Source organism: Anopheles coustani, chromosome X, assembly GCF_943734705.1.
Source record: "Anopheles coustani chromosome X, idAnoCousDA_361_x.2, whole genome shotgun sequence".
NCBI classification, from domain to species: domain Eukaryota; kingdom Metazoa; phylum Arthropoda; class Insecta; order Diptera; family Culicidae; genus Anopheles; species Anopheles coustani.
Window position 1 is genome coordinate 14,024,340 of NC_071290.1, and position 20,380 is coordinate 14,044,719.

General features: G+C 44.0%; 1 protein-coding gene across 1 annotated transcript; it reads left to right on the plus strand.

Annotated features, from left to right (window-relative positions):
- The first annotated feature begins 1,808 nt into the window (after positions 1-1,808).
- On the plus strand, positions 1,809-12,998 carry LOC131269318 (doublesex- and mab-3-related transcription factor A2). The gene is made up of 7 exons (XM_058271670.1): positions 1,809-1,955; positions 2,670-2,771; positions 2,845-3,055; positions 5,114-5,191; positions 11,955-12,387; positions 12,465-12,584; positions 12,686-12,998. The coding sequence occupies exons 1-7, from the start codon at positions 1,809-1,811 to the stop codon at positions 12,996-12,998; spliced, it is 1,404 nt and encodes a 467-aa protein (XP_058127653.1).
- Positions 12,999-20,380: the final 7,382 nt, after the last annotated feature.

Genomic DNA, 20,380 nt, shown 5'->3' on the forward strand with positions numbered 1-20,380 from the left:
ACGCTGTCAATGTTCATAAGACGCTTACGGTTTATCAACCAGACCTTATCTATAAACCATCGAGAAAATAAACAGGCACCTCCACATCTACTCCTTTCTACCGTTCCCTCGGTTTTCCCCGGGCAATGACAAAGTATTCATTAAAATTGCGGCCAAAGGCCGTGCCATTTTTCCGGCCAGTTGTTGTGTCGTAAACTTACATGTTTGGTGCTACCCGAACCGTTAGTCCGAGGCTGGGAAAAAAGAAATAATCAATTCGTTGGAAACTGCTACCGAGCGAGGAGAACAAAAAAAAACCTTGTCAAGCTCGTTAACGGAAAAACTCACGTTCCGGTCCCACATTCCTTTTATCCGGGATCGAATTAAGATGATGATGTGTGTGTGTTTTTTTGTTTTTCCACTATTGAGCCGTGGTGCTCAATCGAGCGTGTTTGAATTATTTCGAACCCGTGCTTCATTGTTTCGGTGGTCGGTTAGGAGCGATGCTGGAGGAAAATTATCATACGTCTCGCGACGTGAGGGCTTTATGCGAACACAGTTATTATCGTCTCGCCCTCCCATTCCCTAAAGCCGGTGTGTGACTATAAATAAGGATTAACGTTCGATCGGCTCGATACATAACAGTGTAGCACCGTGTGTCGCTCAAGAAGTGAGAACGAAAGAAACAAGAAGCAACAAATAAAAAAAGCGAGTAAGCAACGAACCCCGCAAATGGGAAATTGATCACAGATTCCGTACATACACGCCGCGGGGAGGATGGATTTGTCGTGCGATGGATTGAACTTTCGAGCAGCCCCGAGAATGATCCGACCCCTGGAGGACAGGGCCGCCAAAGGTTAGCTTTGGTTGGCTGAGTTGTATAATTGTATTTCATTTATGTACTGAGCGTGTCGCGCGGTTCGGGCCCCGCTCGGTGCCGGTTCCCCCCGCGCGCACAAAAAGTCCGAAGCAAGCGACGAACCCTACGCTCGTCCTTTTCGCACCGCGCGCAAGGACTCACTTTTCCCGGCGAGGACACACCCGCCACGGACCGGGCGCTCGCTCGCTCACTCTTGCACACAAACCACACACAAACACACATACCTCGACCTAGAGCTCACCAATAGGTTGGTTGGGTTTTTTGTTCCGCAACCGTTTCGTGTTTGTGCGGTTCTTCTTCGCTTCTGCTCCGTGCAGCTGCTGAGAAAGGAACACACCTCTTACCATTCACGCGACCCTTCCTTTTAACCCCCCTCTCCATCCCCCTCACCCGCCCCTTTCCTACCCCCTTGGGGCGAAGGCGCAGCAGGGAAGGTAGCGATTGAGCGTTTGTTTATCCGATTTTTAGGCTCTTAGCGCTTAGATACGGGATGGCAATTGTTGAAACAATTTTGAATCAGTTGCTTTTGAATGTTCGACGAGGAATGTGTTACGCGCTCGAGCGGTTCGTTGCCACCGTACACTCGCGCTCGGTCCACCGGTTCGTCGCCTACCGGGTCCGGTTTTTCGGGGGTTGTTTTTTCCCCCATCTAGCGCACCAAGGGTGCGGCAAGAGTTTCCATTTTTCCAGCTAGAGTTCGGTCCAGTGGCAGAGACACTCCGGGTCTACGGTGTTCGTGTGGGCTTTTTGTTTTCTCGCCGCGTTCGTGTCTCGACAGTCGGAAAACATCCTGATCGTGCAAAGGCCACCAAGTGTCCACCAAAGAAGGCGAAGTGTTTAGTTTTTGGGGATCATCTTTGAAATCGCAAGAGGTGTTTGTTGGGTGCGTGTGCGTGTGTGATTGTGACAGAGGCAACAAAAAGAAACAAAATAGAACAGGCCGCACAGGATGAGCTTGCCAAGTGGCGTTGACATGTCCAACCTGATGCAGCAGCATCCGGTGCTCGGCGCGTTGCCACCGGCGTTTTTCCTTCGGGCCGCCTCGGAGCGCTACCAGCGCACGCCAAAGTGTGCCCGATGTCGCAACCATGGAGTGGTAAGTGTGATCCACAGCCCAGCCCAGCCCAGCTCCACTCAGCCCCAGCGTCGGTGCCGAGACCCGGTGCTAAAGCCCGAGAGAAAATCCAAGAAAAACTGTGTCCCCTGATGGTGGAGTAAAAGTTACAAACAAAGCAAAAAAAAAGGGCATGGGGGAAAACATTAAAACAAACACCACTTTGGGTTTTCCGGGGGGGGTAAGAGGAAAAATGCCCGAGCAAGCGTTTTCTCCTTTCCGTACAGTTTCCCTCGAGACCCTCTCCCCCCCCCCCCCCCCCGCGGGGTGGTGGTGGTGGTGGTGGTGGTGGTGTCGCCTAGTTTCGTGGCTTCGTGCGAGCACGCGTTGCAAGGCCGCAATCCGACACCAGGCCGACAACCCAACAATCAACCCAACCGAAATGCGTTCCTTCGTGAGGTACATCAACACACTGAACCTAATTCAATTCCATTCCGTTGCGCTCGCCAGCTCGAAAGGATTTTTTAGTTTCCTTTTCCAAAAGAAAAAAAAAACCCCCCAGCAAGAACTGAGAGAAGAGAGGTGGTTGGCGGAACCTTTGGTGTGAAGGTGCGAGAGGGGAAGGCAGCAAAGGCAGAAGCACGAAACGAAAGCCGCGAAAGGTGTCCATCGGTGCTAATTTTCGGTGTGGTTTTTCTTTTCCTTCTCCCCCCCCCCCCCCCCCCCTTTCTTTTACCCTCCCCCCTCCCCCCGTAGGTGAGCGCCCTGAAGGGCCACAAGCGCTACTGTCGCTGGCGGGACTGCGTGTGTGCGAAGTGTACCTTGATCGCCGAACGGCAGCGGGTGATGGCCGCCCAGGTGAGTGAGATCTCACGTCGACTGCTTTCCGGGCGGACTTTGACTTTCCACTCCCCCCCATTTCCTTTCCCAGGTTGCCCTGCGCCGCCAGCAGGCACAGGAGGAGAACGAGGTGCGGGACCTCGGGCTGCTGTACGGGTCGACGGGGGTGCACGGGGTGAGCCAGACGGGGTCCGGCGAGTCGGGTCCGGTGCCGGCGGTCGGCCAGTTTCACGGCGGCATCCCTTCGCCGCCGAACGACGCGGAAAGCACCACCCATCACAGCTACACGGCCGCTGAACCGGGTAAGTCCACCCAATTTTTCTCACTCGATCAACCAACACTTTACAACAGAGCACTGAATATGCAAAGAAATTCAACTTCCTATCGAATTTGTTCACGATATCACACTTTTTATGTTGATAAAAACGTCTGTTGAAACTGTTCAACGCAATGTTCAATAGCAGGCGATGAACCCGAAAACTTTTATGGGATCATTCGAACAACAGTAGGCGACGAACCCGAATACTTTTTTAAGATCGTCCGGTCGCTTTTTACTATCAATCGTTCTAATATTACCCTTTCTCGCATCGAAAATCGAGGGCCAAAAATGCCATGCTTTACTTTGAATCCACAATAATTACTTCAACGAAAACATGTGTCGGTACCACTGCGAGACAAAATATGAAAACACTGCTTGAAACTGAACTATTTTAGCAAATGAGAGTAAGCCAGAGAAACATTGATAATTTGAGTCAATGATTAACTAGAAATATAATAAAAGAGATTTCATTGAAGTACAACAAAGGAAGAACATGTGGAAAAAGTACTAAATTCAAATAAATAAGTATCAAAATTTACGATGAGACGTAAAACTTTAAAATGCTTTACATTATTTTTATGTTTTTTTTTTCTTTCGGGGAAGAAAATTGATACTCGATTCGACGTTAAAACATCGTTTAAGGTATCTGGCCCGCGGTTTTCGGTTCTTTTTCATCATCTTGTCCATTCCTAGGAACATGTGCCGATCCCTGCTTTAGAACAACATGAAACCGATTTTAGTTTAAATAAACGAGCGCTCTATTAATACCTTTTACATTACACCTTACAGCTTATCTTTTCTTCTTTTGACAAAGTCTTCATTCCTATTAGTAGACATTTTGTCAAAAAAATTTCGAAAAACTAAAGATATGTGAAACCAAAAGCTCGATGGAAAAACTACTCTTACTCAATAAAAATAAATAGAGCCGATGTGCATAGGGAACGCGAGTTCGTCGATCAGTCACACAGGACAGTAAATGTAGAAGAAAACTGTAGACAACAAGAGAAAGTGATGTTGCACTGCATCTTGAGCAAAATTAAATCAAGAATCAACTAACTTGACCAAAAAACCATATACAAGTTCCTCTTTGATGCTAGTTATTGTTTTCGATAAATCTGCCAATTCAGTAAAAAATAACTCTATGCTTTACACGTATTTATTTTGAAATGTTTTGATTCATTTTTCAATGCGTTTATTTAACTGCAGTTCTACGATAACAGACGAACTTTTAAAACATCCTAGAATCTATTTTCACTTTATTTCATCTCAATTTTGTAAAACATGGAGAAAAAAAACAATTTCAAATGTATCCAAAGCTCCATCGAATATGTCTTTGTTCAAATGTAAATTACTGTTCTTACTGAGCAAATTTTCAGTTCAATGTGCACTTTACATTGCACTAATAATTTGCTCATTTACTCAACTGATGTTCGTTTCAGGAAACTAACACTCCTTACAGTATTTGTTACAGTCCTTACACATAATAATGTGCGAACTCGTGTTTTAAAGATGAGAACCAGCGCAAATTGGCAAAAAGTTTAGATAATTGTGTTGTTTAGGCATCAACTAAGGTGATTGTTTCGCCAAAGAAAACTTTCAGTATAATTGGAATTAAGAAACTAAATATTTTTCAATGAATCAATGTTTTTTTTCCATTTTATATATGTGTTAGCAATAACATTCTTTTGAACTGGCTATTCATTTATTAAGTTCACACCATCAGCAAATTGCTCTGTTAATTTTTTCTCATATTGGAGCAAGAGAGATACTCAGGAAGTTGTATGTTCATTCAAGTAAGAAAATAACAAATGACAAATGAACTAGTTTAATAAATTTCTAAATGTACCAAGTAATTCTAATAAAAAATATTAGTAGTTTTATGAAAAATGAGTTCTTTAATCCATCTATTGAAAAACACCAGCTCAGGTAGAACGTAACATAATTGATTAAATTAAACCTACCGGAGAAGTAGTACACAATATATGCAACGGTTAATTGCATTTTCATTCTCTTTCCCACTTTCCCCTCGACCGTACACCAGACACCGACGTGCAGAGGCTGCGAGCGGAACACATGCATTCGGCGTACTCGCCCAACCGAAGCGAACCCGACAGTCCAGGTGAGTCTTTGATAAGGTTTTCCCCATTTTCGCTATCAACATTCAAAGCCATACGAGTGCGGCTTGTTGCGATGTACGGTGGCACAAAGTTACATATCTGTGGTGATTGCAAACCAAACATAATAATTAATAATAAAATGAAAAAAATGCGCGAAGGGAAATAATTAAAATGCGAGTTTTGTCGCGGAAGCCCTAAGAAAACACCCTATTGGAGTTTTGGGGTGAGCAATTGTACGGTTGCTACTTTTCACCGCACAATTCGTTCGCACGAAATGAACATCGGTTCGATCGGTGTGGTTGTTGCGATTTGCATTTGGTAGCCACTTGGAAAGTAAACGGCGAAGTACGCTTCAAGAACCACTCGCGCCCTTTCTGTAACCTGTAACATTTTAATAATCCCTCCCGGGCTTGCACCAGGTAAACAGAGCCAAGTTGACCCCGTGGAACCCCGAGGGGAAAGCGGAACGAAACCACTTGCGCCCCCGGTGGTGTGCGAGGGCTTGAAATACTACACCCGATCAATGAGAAAACAGTAGGAAATTGACTGAATTGACATCCCGATACAGTGTTCGTGTTTCCCGAAGAACCAAGGGGGGAAAAGGAACAAACAAAAAAGGAAGAAGAGAAGGAGAAGGAGGAGGACCAAACCCATCATATCCAGCCAAGGAGCAACAAGAGACACCCTGCTCAAGAAGCCCCTCGGATACAATTGATTTTCCGTTGATCTTTCATTAAATGTGGCTTTATTCGGAGAAAATCTCTGAATCGGAGGATCGGATTGCGTTCGGCGAAGGATCCTTTTCCAACAACAAAAAAAAAACAAGGAAAAAGGAAATAAAGAAGGCAACAACGGGAGGAAAAAAACCGGACCGGAGAAAGGTTCCTTGTGAAATGTCAGTGATCCGTGCGGATGTTGCGAGCTTCCTTTGGGAGGAGGCAATTTCGGAGTTTTGGTTCGGGTTTTTGTCTGTGTTTTCCAATTGTGGGGTTTTGTTTCCAAAAACGAGTGTGTGTGTGAGCGTGTTTTTTTTTCTATTTTGCCCCTCACTGGCACGCTTTTCCCGGCGACCAGGAGGTACTTTCCGGATGGAATTTAATTGAATTTGTTTGTCAACGCTTTTCCGGCCTGGCTTTCTGTTGTTTTTTGTTTTTGGTTTCGGGCAGGTACGCAACATCATCGGTGCTGTGCTTTCTTTTTTGTTTCGATGTGTGTTTGTGGCTTCACGCAATTTTACTAATCCTCCACGCTTTTTTTTGTGTTTTGCGTAAACACCGATCCCAATCACCGCAAAAGTTAACGAGCGCGAGATATCACGGCTGCTCGGTGGAAAATTTGTTTCGCTATTTTACTCGCAAAACCGTTGGTTTGTTCTTCTGTGGTTATTTTCTTGTTTGTTTTTATCTGTGTGTGTAGTTGTGCGAGAAAATCGATCGATATCCGTTTCATCAAATCATAAACACTTTACAACCGGAACCGCGCCTCCCGGGGGGGAAAAAGTCAATTAAATCAATCGTAAACGTACTCGTCCGGGAAAAACGGAGGGTAGCGTGACGGGGTGGTAGGGAGGGAAGCGGAAAATTAATAACGCCAATTGAAGCGCCCATGCCCTGAAGAGGCTTCATTTATAATTTCGCTGGTTTTTTTTTAATCAATCCTTTAAGATCATCCGTACTTGAGAGTGTGCTCGGGATTGCTTGTTTTGTGGTATTCTTTTTTTTTTCTTCTCCCTCCCTATGTGCGCCCTGGGTATGTGTGCGTGTGTGTGTGTAGGAAAATTGAATAAATGTAAACCGGCACCACGCTGCTTCAATGCGTTTCCCATCCACTCCACGTTTACCGGTTGCGTTGTGTGTGTGCGTGTGTATGTTTATTTTTCCTCGGCTCAGCACAATACCCGCTCAAGAGGTATTACATTTCCTTTTTTCCATTTGCGAATGATGGAAACGGACGCAAAAAAAAGGAGACGAAAGGAGAAAAAGGAATCCGAAATGCGAGAAAGATCTGCTGTTAAAAGACAGTTTATCTTAATTTGAAATATCTGTTTCTGCATCTTGAACCATCGTTTTTTTTTCGCCCCGTTCCTTTGCTCCCTTCGTCCCCTCACCATGAAGGATTTTCCACGTATCGGACGCCCACCCGTTTCGGCGTTGGCTTTGCGTCTGCAGGTATTTTGGTAAATGGGATACAATTTAATTTCCACTCGAAACTCAATCAACAAAGGGCATCGATCTTATTAGAACATGTCGGAGACCGCTCTTGAGCTATGATCTTGGGCCCCCCCTTCCTTTTCTCGCCCCCTCCACAAACGCCTCTTCCCGGACCGGGGAATGGTACAATGGAAAATATGTTTTCAATTTCGAAACGATAAACCCTCTTTATGTTGCATAAGCAGATGCACCCTTCCGCCTGTCCCCATTGTGCTCTCTCGCCTTCATTGTGTGTGTGTGTGTGTAAGTCTGTGTAAGTGTGAGAGACAGTGAACGGTAAACGGGCGAGAGATAGAACGGTGGGCATTTTTCGATTTTTGGCGTTTCGGAATTGAAATGCCAACGTTGCGGAGGGATTTTCCCGGGATAAATCATGAGAGCACGATGCGCGAGGGGAAAGGAAGAGGGAGGAACTGGAAAGATAGAGACGGAGGAAAAAAAAGAACCGGATTCAATCGAACCAAGGGTGACCGCACGAGGATTCGAACCAACTTTTCGGTTTCCGGTGTGGTTTCCAATTAAATTTCCGTTTTAACCCCCCGCTCCAGGATTTTTCACCGCGCGGCCTCTTTTGTTATACTTTTGTAGCGTAGCTCCCTTTCCGTTGCCCTTCCCCCGGCACGTGGCGCGTGGCTTCGGTCTGCGGCTTCGACTCCTAAACTGTCCCTCTTAGGACTTAATCTAGCGTGTGCGTGTGCACAATTTTATGGTGATGATTTGATGGAAAATAATTATCTTCATCACCGCGCCGATTCGAGCGTTTCCCCTGCCGGCGAAAACCCTTCTCCCCTCCTCCCTGGGGCCACTTGTCTAACTAACTGCCAGAATTGACCGCCTCCGCAGCTTTTCTCCCGCTTGCACTTCCGTTTCGCAATTGTAAACAAATAAGGGGTTGGCGAGGGCAAAACACAAAACAAAGTATAAAATGCATGTGGGCCCGGGTGATGGAAGGGGGATGGGGTTCGGGAATGAGGGAAACGGGAACCCGAACATACCAACCAAATTAAAATGATCCGTGCAATATGGGTTGCGTTTTTAACACTTTGTGCGTGGAATTTGCCTCCCGGGCGGGAGGGTGGAAAAACAGCCCACGAAGAACACGGGGGTGGGAGGGAGGGATGGAAGACGACGATGTGTCAATACCACTGTTCCACACTGTGTCAAACAAATTTATATCCGACCACACAGTTCATTACGTTGCGGCTCACGGGTGGATTATTGCCGGTGGAAAAATGGGGGAAAACCATCAACGACGCTACAAATCGGAGGGGAGGAACTGGCCGAAGAAAAGTGGTAGGGTTTCGGTTGGTTTCTTCTACCCGCCGCCGTATCTCGAGGGATTAATTTAAGGCAAACAAGTAATCGTTTAGCCTTCCCGTTTCCGGTGTATCTTGATTCTATTAACATATTATGATCTTTATTTAATACATTATTATCTTTTATTACCACTTCTTGCTCCTTTTATTGCTTTAATATATTTTTTAAAACCCTTAATTTCCTTTTCATTTACGGAATTAAGAGCAAAGAGAGCGGTAGACTCCGATGGTTTCATACTTGTGAGCCTTTCCCTGGTTTCATATTTTTGGGGAAAACATGTGGCATAATTCTCAAGTGGAATTAACTGCACCGGCATGTTTCCAACCGAATTACACCATTAAAATAAATGAAGCAATAGAATATGTGCGTTAGCGTCTTGTAATAATGGCTCTAAATTAGGATTTTACAGAGAATAAAGGACAGTACAAATTATGCCGTTAGACTAAGCTGTAACAAGTGTTTAATCAAAATAATGCAAACAAACACTAAATTAACAAGTATTCAAATATTTTCCTTAGAAAATCCATGAAGAATTGACCCATAATTCTGGTAGAGAAAACAAAAGGTAATACATCCTCAACATGGGACAGAATGCACTGCATTAAATATTAGGTAAAGCATGAAGAAAGTTTCCACAACTCAAAAATGATTATTTTTCGGTATTTCATATTGAATGTATCATTGCAACAAAAGACTTAGTTATTTTTAACTGGAAGGATATTTAACTAAATTTCGTGACATTATATACCTTTTGGTATTTAATCACAGATAATAAAAAATAAAAAAATAATTGGTAAATTGGTAAATAATAACGAGCAAGAGCACTGAACCACCAAATGAACCATCTCACTGAATTACCAAACCTGACCGTTTCCTGAAATGAATAGCAGAATGACAAACAGAACTGATAAATGTTGTAAATGAGTTCCAGCGCGCAAAGGAAAGTTTTTCTTTTTTACAAATGTTGTAAAGGAGAATAAAAATCGCGTTTTTTTAAACGCTTAAATTTTGAAAAATTCGGTATAAGTTTTTTATAGAATGCACTTTAAGCAGCTTACATAAACTTCTCCTTAATATTTGTTTTAAAAAGCATTTTCATTCATTATAAACAGTGGACAGCAACGATCGTTTTCCAAATTCTAACATCGTATCAAGTTTACTTAAACATATTGGCAATTCAAAACTATTGTGCAATTTGGTATAGAGTTTAGATTAGTTAAGTAAAAGTGCCTTATTACTACAGCCATTCTGACTGCTGAACAACTGTAATTTTATTTAGAATGCTCTCGTCGATTGACAACTTTGTTTTCCATGAACACTTTTTAATTTATTGTTTCAAAAAATCTGTGTAAAATTCTTGCTCTTCTTCATCGCCATATGTGGCGTGATAATGAAAAGATGGCATCGATTCATAGTCAATTTATAAGAGGTTATAGAGCTGTAGATAAAGAGTGAAATAAAGGACTAAGGTGTTAGTTTTCTGGCAGGTGGCAAATGTCACGAAATTTTGGGTTTTGCTTTACTTTTCAGACTCAACTTTACAGTTCAACACTATGGATAAACCAACGGCAACGTTGAATCTCATTATGAAATGATTTAAAAGAATCTAAAACCCATTGCTACTGTACTTGATCGTGGAAAGTTAATGTTTCCGCCAACGAAGCCAATCGAAACCAGGTGCTGTTTAAGAGATCACGTGGGTTGCGCAAACTTGAGTGGAAATTAAAGGAAGAAAAAAAACCTCACGCTTGTGTGTTCCACGAGCGCGTCACTTTCATTTTGTTTCCACTCGACGCGAGTGAAACAACAATTCACATTTAATGAATCTGTTTGACATTTGTGAGCGGCCTAACGAGGCAGTTAGACGGGACGGGAGGGGAGGGTGGGGGGAAGAAGAATAGTGTTTTCTCGCAGTCCGGCACGGATGGTCGCTTCGCTTTCGGGTAATATTCGTCGTCGAAAAAGAGAATCCAATTTGGGAGAAGCGTCCTCTTGAGCCGGGAGTCCGGAATCACGCAGCCTGGAACCCGAAACCGCGACCGGTGCTCGGTTTACCAAACAGAAGCCGAGCCGTGCCTGGTGGCTGATTGTTATTTTATTTATCTTTGCCTCAGGTTCAGGGGACGGCTTTTTTTTTCCTTCCCGAACGGTTTGCCACTCATCTGTTGCGTTCCTCCCGGACGCTGGACGCTCTACGGAAATGTCTACTTATACCTGTGCGTCGGTTTCGAGTGTTTACTGTTGCAGCTACATCGCGCGTTTGAAACTTTATCGCACACGGTGCCTTCCTCTCACCCGCTCAGCCGCTCAACCGATCTGACGTGATGGGCACCCGAAGTGGGCACATTTTGACATCTTCAAACTTTCCCGTACTGTTGCGTTGCTGGGCGCGGGACGCGGCCGGGGGCTTGGGGAGACCCTAGGGCGAGGGTCCTAGGCTGGGCGGATGGATGGCATACATCTACTATAACATAAATAGCCTACTCGGGGGCAAATATTGAAACTCCACTTCATTGTTTTCGGATAAAACCCATTTTCGGGGTCCCATTCCGGGGAGGATGTCAATATTTGCTCGGAACGGATTTTCAAAAGCCCACAGATTGGGTCGCTGCGGTGCGCGGTCAGGTAGATGATGTTGTAGCCGCACCGGCATACACCGACGGCCTCTTACATCGCGCCAGGTGCGGAAGCCGTTCCGGCCGATCTGTTGTCGGTCGGTTTTGGGCTGCGAGTTGCCGTTTTTAGGCAACTTGTCGCCAACCTGCGCTCGTAGGAGCAGTTTGTTTTCACAATATACCGATCGCTGAAGCCACAGCTGTGGACATAAGGCAATCACTAGCTACCCACTGTTCGAGTTCGTGATGGCGAATGGGGAGACGGGTGAAGAAAACCATTATACATTGTATTCCAATGTTGTTTTATTTGCCTGTCGCTAGCGTCATCAATTGGCCCGCGTTGGTAGTTGGCACACTGCTGCAGAATGTCATCCTGCTCATGGCCACAAACAGGGACTTTCCTCACTGCCCTACATGCTAGTGTACATGAGCGCCCCGAGACTTCTATTAGTATTGCTATACACCGTATTTGTTTTACTGAGCAGCGTTTCGCCAGTCTTTGGAGAATGGCAAAATCAACATCAGATCCTCATTAAAGTTTGAGTTGTTGAGGTTCAATGAGATTTTGGTTCGGGCCCAGGGTAACTAATGTGGCCATCTTTAACTTCTGGACTTCTCCACAGGACCCAAGCGTCAGCGCATATCCACGGAGACGGATCACGACACGGAATCGGAATCGTCCCCGAGCAGCCCGCGGCACAAGTCGTCACTGTTCTCCCTGCCGCTGGACAAGCGTTCGCCGAGCAGAAACGGGCCACCGAGCTCGCCCGAGTCCGACCTGGACGTGGACTCGACGCCCGACGAGTCGATTGCGCCGGAGAACCTAAGCCTCAAGAAGGACTCGACCGGCTACACCAAGCCGGCCACGTTGGTTCCCGTCGGTGTGAACGGAGGTGCCGGCTTTCTGCCTTACGGCCAACAGCAGCAGCAACAGCAGCAACAGCAGCAACAACAACAACAACAACAACAGCCAGTTCCCGGACAGTATCAGCATGCCAGTATCGGTGTCAGTACCTCGCCGGTGTCACAGCGTTCTCCAGTGGACGTGTTGCTACGGTAAGTGTAGGCAGTGTCACGTCACTACAATTAGTATATACTCAAGGGATCTCCTCTATACTCCACGCCTAAAACAGTGTGTTTCCCAACCGACGCCGGAACGAGGTCGAGCTGCTACTCCAGCGCTACAGAGGTGACGTGGTCCAGGCCATGGAGGCGATGCTCTGCGGGGACGACACGCTCCACTCGGCCATCAGGTAAGAACCCCTCCCGGCCGCGGGTACGGGACATCCCATCCTTTCGGCTAGCGAAACCTCTCTGTACCGTGCCACTTATCCCACCCCTCCCGCGTGAAAAGTGTTCCCACACCTTCACCGTCTTTTGCAGTGAAGTCGGCATTCTCGCCACTGATGCCTTCCGGGACGCTGAGTAGTGCGACGATGCGGTACTCGTTTCTGCAGCAGGCGCACACCAAGCGCTTCCTGTCCGCGCCTTACGCCGGCACCGGCTACCTGCCCACCATCCTCCAGGATCCGGACCAGCAGTCGCCGGATCAGCAGGTCGGACCGGGCCAGCAGCCGGGCGTGCTCGGCCCGTCCATCGTCGGCCCGGGCACCGACAACTGCCTCACGCCGGCCAGCAACAGCTCCTGCGTTGACGGATCCGAGTAAAACCGAGGCAACAACAAAACGCGACATCCCTCCCGATCGAGATCGACAACAACAGGCTTACCTTCCCACAAAGAGATCCCATGACCAATTTGTACGCTAGCTAGACCCGCTTCCGCGCGGGGAGCTCTATTGACCGATGACAGCCCGGCAGGTGTTTGTTTACAAAAAAGGCATCCCGCTTCGGCTCTCCCAGGTACTTTGAACAGGCAGCTAGAAGAGGCTTCTACTATTCCACTGAACCCGATCGGGAGGGCGTACAAGCAACTTAATAACACTATATATATGAAATAACAAAACACACCATCACACATACACTAGCATGCTGCTGCAGTTTGCGCCACACTCGAGGACCGGCGGAAATATATTGATAAAGGATAATAAAACTACAATAAGTTTGGTGAAATGAGTGAATAGTGTTGTATAAATATAAACGATTAAAATATATTATAAAGTGACAACATAGTATAAACAACGGTCGTTCTGGTGTTTTTCTTCCCCTATTTGATTTCTCTGCTCCGTGTCTAGCGGAGCGGAAAACGAGACATGTTTCACACGCACGCAAATTGGTAGAAAAAAGGGGGAAAATCCTTTTCCCGGGAGAGAGAAAAAAAAGAATGAAAGAAAGAATAACATGACTTCGCCTGAGCCCTGACAAAACCATCGGCGGGTGACACACAAATTGGTCGTCGCTGCCTGCCGATCGGGATCAAAACATCTTTTCACTTGAAGATAAATAAACAGACTTTCAAAAGCAACCTTCCCGCCGCTTCCCTTCCTCCTCACTACCGTCGAGGAAGGGGAAAAAAACCGGATAGAAAATAATAATGAAAAAAAAGGAAACACCCTTCACATTTGCGGAAAGGGCATCCGAAACCGAATCTCGTTATTGACAGATAATTTTTTGAAGCATCCTTCACCGCCTGCACGCCGCCGCACACTAATCTTCCAGCACCGCGAAACCCTTGCCATCCTTGGTGTGTGAACCCTTAGGTGTAACACTGGGTGAGTGTGCCACACTCGGGGCGCTGGGAAGGGATCACCAAATCGGAACCACCGAAGTGCCGTTTAATGAACACGCACACTTTGGGTCGATAAAAATCGCAGTTTGCAGTCGCCTGGTTTGCGCTTGACAGTTTGGCAGCTGTGGGAAGTTTTGCTAGCAGATTGAAAGTGATAGCATTCTAAGTGAGGCAGTTAAGGTGCAGTTAAGGACAATGAGCTTGGATTGTATAGTTCCATTGTTGTCTTACGGCTTGTTTTACGCTAACGTTTCGAACAAACTTAAATGAATCGTCAACATCCTCCTGCACGAGCAAAAATAAATAAAATCCCCAACTCTAGATCGGGTTCGGTTTCGGGGCGCGCTGAATTTATTAGATACATTTGCAGATGAGTTGTATCGATGAGTAATGGGTGAACCGATATCCGATTGTTCGCTCTTCCCGTACGCACACTCCCTCCGCTGTTTGCTTTGGGGTCTGGCCGGGTATTGAACTGCCGGGTTTGACCATTAACCGCAGACCTGCGCCGGTTGTGAGCTGTTTGCAAAAATGGTTTGTTTGCTGGGCGATTTTTTCTTTTATTCTCTCTTTCCCTTCGATCCACCATCGAACAGTAACCGACGCTGACCCTTTTGGACGGGATGGTTTTTGCGAAAAAATTGCCACTTGAGCCAGGAACGAACAGAAACACATTAAAGGGAAGGAAAGGTAAAATAGACCACCAAACTGAAACGAACAATTTGAAAAAAACAATCAAAACAAACAGTCAGAAAATGTTAAAATTTGTTTTTGACATACTTTCTATGAATTTAACGTTTGCATTAAAAAAAAATAGACAAATTTTCATCAGTGATAAGAAAAAAGTTAGCCAAGCTAATTAAATGAAGTAAATTTTATTGTAAAGTTACATCTTTTAAGGACTTTTAAAAAATATTCCGACGACCAGTAAGCCGGCCTTACGATTCTAAGCCGAAACTTTAGCCATAGCCGACAAAAGCAATCGTGTAACGATGTTTTTCAATTGTTGTGAGGCCATTCGTTACCAAATGCTACTTCGTTTGCACTTTACAATGTTGGAATAGATCCTCCCTTCTGAGTGTTGTAAATGTTTTTTCGATTGGTTGTAGCTGAGAGGCATAAGGAGGGTTTGCTGTGTGGGGTATATCACTTTATCGTACCTTTTATGATGTTTTCTGATAAAGTTGCTTAATTCCTGAAGGCACTGCACGCTATGCACTTCTCCATTAGCCGGAAGTCTTGACAGGAAGAATAGATGGTTTAATACAGTTGACAAACTTGTTCTAAATTTAAAAGAAATGCTACTCTTTATTTTGTTTTAACAGCTGTTTTTAAGCTGCTCGCGTTTTCCAGTTTTTGCATGAAAATTGTTGAAATTTGTCTATTTTTTTACTTTTTGTTAAATTAAATTCCTGAAGGCACTGCACGCTATGCACTTCTCCATTAGCCGGAAGTCTTGACAGGAAGAATAGATGGTTTAATACAGTTGACAAACTTGTTCTAAATTTAAAAGAAATGCTACTCTTTATTTTGTTTTTAACAGCTGTTTTTAAGCTGCTCGCGTTTTCCAGTTTTTGCATGAAAATTGTTGAAATTTGTCTATTTTTTTACTTTTTGTTAAACCAAAGGATGCCATGTTTTGTTTTGTATTTCATAGAAAATTGTGAAGGAAAACAAAGAATGGACCTGAATGCTTGTGGCGGTTTTAATAAAACATGTTTGTAGTGTTAATTTCACTACTCTGTAATAAATATTCACGCTACTTTAAATTGTTTTGTTTAGATGATGTATTTTCCACCCATCTGGGGATATTCCGATGATGCCTCTACATATCGCTATTTAGTTTTCATATTTTGGGATATACTGACGGGAATTGTGCTAATAAATATTCTACTTCGTGTTATGGAAGAAAATGAAAGAAAATTTGCGAATTATTTATTTTTTGTTATTTTTTTTTTAAATTGCACAAGTCACTCATGTTGCACCCAACTTCCCCTATAATATCCTCCAAGACTTCGATCGGAAGCCAAAAATTATTCACCCACTTACAGTTTCCTTCGGTGTTTTATTTTTTTCTTTTTCATTTATAACCGAAGAAAATCCTCACGGTTGGGAAAATCTAAATGGAGTCAAAGGAAGTCAAAGTGAAATCGAAATAACTAAAGAAAGAAAGGACGGGGTTCATACTTTGGCCCTGGAAGAAAAAGGGGTGATGGCGTGTGTGTGTGTGTGTGTCCGGGGTGCACTTTCCCCTAATCTTGTCCAGCCCCCTTGGCCCGGGAAATGATCGTCCCGAGGAGTGCATGCCGGTGATGCCACTGGTGGTTATTACGTTTTTTATCACCTCCCCGCCGCCTCGGGCGTTTGATGTCTTATCGCGATGTCCGAGGAAGGTGGGTGAGGGAGAGCACCAACACAAAATAGAACTCGGCGAAGGAGGACGATTTGAGGTACACGGGCAAAAGTGTTGCAACTGTCACCCGCAGCAAATAAATTTCTATTCAATAGCGGCAAATCGTGGTTCGATGCATGTAACTGGAGTCGCTTCGGTCTCCCTCACGCATACAGTCAGACTTTTCCCATTTTATTGCTTCCACCCACCCCCCACCTTCGGGATGTCCTTCACGCAGGCAAGTAAGAACAAAAGGACGCAACTCGGAGCGCCGAGCTCCGGGAGTTAAGCTGGAATGTGCCCCGGAACGGGTGGTGAAATACTTCGGGTTGTTATGACACCCTTCGGGACGGGGGCGGAGAGGGGACGCCGCTCCCGGCTTGGGAATCAAAAGGAATCCAATTTTGTGACCCACCCGCCCGCCACGTGCACCCTCCTCGGCTACTCGGAGGGTTGGCAAAAGTTAGAGTCGGGCGGTTTTTCGCAGCCCTTATCGTTTTTGGAAACAATTGTCGTTACCATTGTCAACTGAGCGTGGAATGAGATTAATTTCTTCCTCCATTGCCAGGGGGCCCTCTGGGCCGCGTCGTGCAAGGAATCATATATCAAAACCATGCTGGCCCGGCGCTTGGGTGACAAATAAAGATGACCCCCCGGGCTAAAATATGGGTAATTCGGGATCAATAAGCTAATCAGAGCCAGCCGCCAGGTATTTCCCAGGGCCCGGGGAACGGCGGCGTGCCTAAGCCTTTTCGGCGCGGATGTCTGCACGCAGCATGCTGTACAATGTGTTAATAACAAGCGATACAATAGAGCATAGACGGCGCGGATCCCGGATGGGTTTGCGGTGAGTGCTGGTCTGCATTTGAATTTGCACTCTCGACGAAATGAATACAGATATTTGTTTCCAAGAGAGTCGCCTGTCAGCCCTTGGAGGGGCCCCCTCCGAGTCGTAGTGGAATCTAGAACTTAATCAATATCGGAGAAAACAGCACAGGAACGCCGACAATTCTGATGGAAATGTATATCAATAACCGGCTCAACTGTGCATGAACCACAGTCTTCTTATGTATACTCTGTAGCACAAGAAAAGCTAAGCCGTACTCCGACTGCTTGTGCGATTCCTTGAAGGCCCTCCTATTAAGCGAATCTTTCGTATCGAACCGGACAATATAGGGTAAAAGTACCACTTTTGGTCCACTTTTTGGAGCAAAAAAGGAAAATGCATTAATTGTATCGATCAAATAACGATAAACTTGGTGTTGTAATGTAGAGTAACTATCTAAGCATCCAATAAAATTCATATACTTAAGTTTATTTTATGTTTTCACTAAAACATTACCAATTTCCGAACACAATTTTTGTCGCTATTTTGGCCCACATAAAATTTGCTTGTTTTAAGTGTGTTATGGTTTAAATAATCTTTAATATAATTTAGAAACTGTATTTTACTTTTTACGTTGTTAAATAAGCAAGATTCAATGGTTGATTTGATATTTTGATACCCACTTTTTTAATGATGATCGGATTTTCGTTTAGAAAATTTCTGACGATCAGGTGTCAGTGTAAGAATGCAAACAAATTTCGTTTCAGTCGAAACCAGATCTCCTTGCATCTATTTTCGCCCACCTTTACATCGAAATGTAAATTATTTCTCGTACTCTAAAAATTCAAGTAAAGTTTTAACAATTTCTAACAACACTCAAAGCTAAAGAAAAACATTACTTTTGATTGCTTATATCTCAAGGTGGGCATACTATCTGCTTACAGCCTGATTTGTTGGAAAAAGCGACAGTTTCGTAGATTTTACCGATTTTCTCGAAATGATACCATCGCTTTCAAAATTTCTAATTTAACTAGAATAAATCATTATCAACACTGTTACAAAGGTGAGGGATCATTTTTACTTAAAATCAGTGAAATAGTTGATCTTCTTTGTAGTGGGCCAACACTACCGCACCACCCGTAACTTACCTTCTTTGAAAATACTACATTTTGTTTGACATTTACAACACTCATCAGCTTCAAGGCAGTGTAAATAGAATTTTTTAAATTCATCTACAAGAAGAGTAGATCGTGAAATACGTGAAATAAATTATTTGATTTATCTTGCATGTCAAAATTCAAAATTACAACGAGGATTACTTGATTCTACGTTGCAATTTGACAGGAAAAAGGGAATCAAAACAGATTGTTTAGGAAATCATATAAGAATTTGTACAACAAGTGTTTAAGTGCGATATTGCATGAAGATTGGAATCTAAATCTTTATATTCTTGAAGGAAACATAAAGCCTTCTCATCCAGGAGGCTAAATGCGCCATTTGAGACCAAAAGATGTTGGGAACAACTTGGATTCGGAATTAAAGATATTAAAACAATATCGAAGGTGAAAATTCGACTTAATAAATAGCTCTAATTGAACATGAATGTACTTCACTTTAGACGTACATATTACCTCACCTTATCTATCCATAACGAGTCACAAAACCCCTCTATAAATGCGTGCCTGGATTTGGTTGATTACACGCGATACGAGGTTAACAAATTTAGAAAGGCAGCTTAAAATATCAAATAGTCGAATTGACTACTCTTGAAGGTTTCATTGCTGATTTGCTTCAATTAAACGATATCGTTTTAAACAACCTAATTATTGTGTTTACTTGATTTTTTTTATTAAATTTTGTTTGAATACGAAAAGATACATTTCATGAAAGTACATACGTTTATGAAAGTAAAAGTCATCTAATTTACATATTTTAGGTGAGACTTTCGCTGTGTTTGTTTGTGGGTTTAATAGCTTATTTTACGGAAAGGATCGCTAGCCAACTCGTTAACCGATGGGCTCGTATAGATTAACGCGTTCAAGGAGTCTTCTAGAAACCCAATCATGGTTACTTCCGAGACGTGTTGAATAACAAAAACAAGCACGCACAAAGGAGTGAAAAGAGACGAGATTTCGCTGGAACAGTTTCAAGATTTGAACATAATTTCCCCATTTCCCAGGCCTCGAAGTAAACCGAGCTTGCGGTCGACCAGTGAAGTTTGTTGGTTTGCTGGATCGAAAAAGGATCACGCGACGGGGGTGCGCACCGTAAAAACGGACTCAATTAAACAAACAAAACAGGAAAGAAACAAACTGGTACAAGAGCAAAAAAAAGCAGCACACACATTCAGATGGTAAAGGTACAAATTGAATTTAACAATATATTTGGAAAAAACGAAACGGACTTGCGCCAGCGGCACGGCGATGCACCATTTATCCGCCCGGCGATAAATCGGGAAGCCCCGGATTTCGCGGAACGAGATCGAGATGAGCATCCTTCAAACAAAACGGGTACCCGGGGAGCGATCTGCTCGATAAACTTATAGTATTATTATAATGATGGCAGCATAGCTTACACGCACGTACCTGCAGGGCCGCCTGCCTGCGTTAATCGTGAGTATCATCGTCCTTTTTATTATTTTGTAGGATCTATTCATCGCTCCTTTTTATTTCTGTGTAGTGTTCGTTTTCTCTGTTCGTTTTTTTTTAAATATATTTTTGCCCTTTGCATGTGTTTTTTATTCTGCATTTAGCTTCTCTTTAGTTTGGTCTGTCTCGCTCTTTACCTTTACTTGGAACAAAAAAAAAACAACAAGCGAAATATAAAAGAAATAAAGCACTGTTTGTTGGCTTACTGCCTACAGCGAGCTGGAAGGAATAAAAATAAAAGTAAAGAGACGCATTGTAATCCTGGACTTAAAAATGTTATGAATCGAAACCCCTTTTGTGTTGTGTTTGAATGTTGGTTTTTGCTTTTTTTTTGTTTTATTATTCGTAAAATGTTTGTAGAACTACTCGTATTTCGAACGCGTTCGCGTGTAGGCAAATGTGTGGGAAAAGGCAGTGGCTGAAAGAAGCAGCACAGTTTAAATCGTTCGATTCGAAATACTAACCGAATTAACAGAAACCCCCGGCTGCGTTTTCGG

Bases quoted from the DNA above. Each gene is read 5' to 3' on its own strand.
- LOC131269318 (XM_058271670.1), top strand. From the start codon at position 1,809: ATGAGCTTGCCAAGTGGCGTTGACATGTCCAACCTGATGCAGCAGCAT. The intron at 2,772-2,844 runs GTGAGTGAGATC...TTCCTTTCCCAG, and splicing joins AGCGGGTGATGGCCGCCCAG to GTTGCCCTGCGCCGCCAGCA. The intron at 5,192-11,954 runs GTGAGTCTTTGA...ACTTCTCCACAG, and splicing joins AAGCGAACCCGACAGTCCAG to GACCCAAGCGTCAGCGCATA.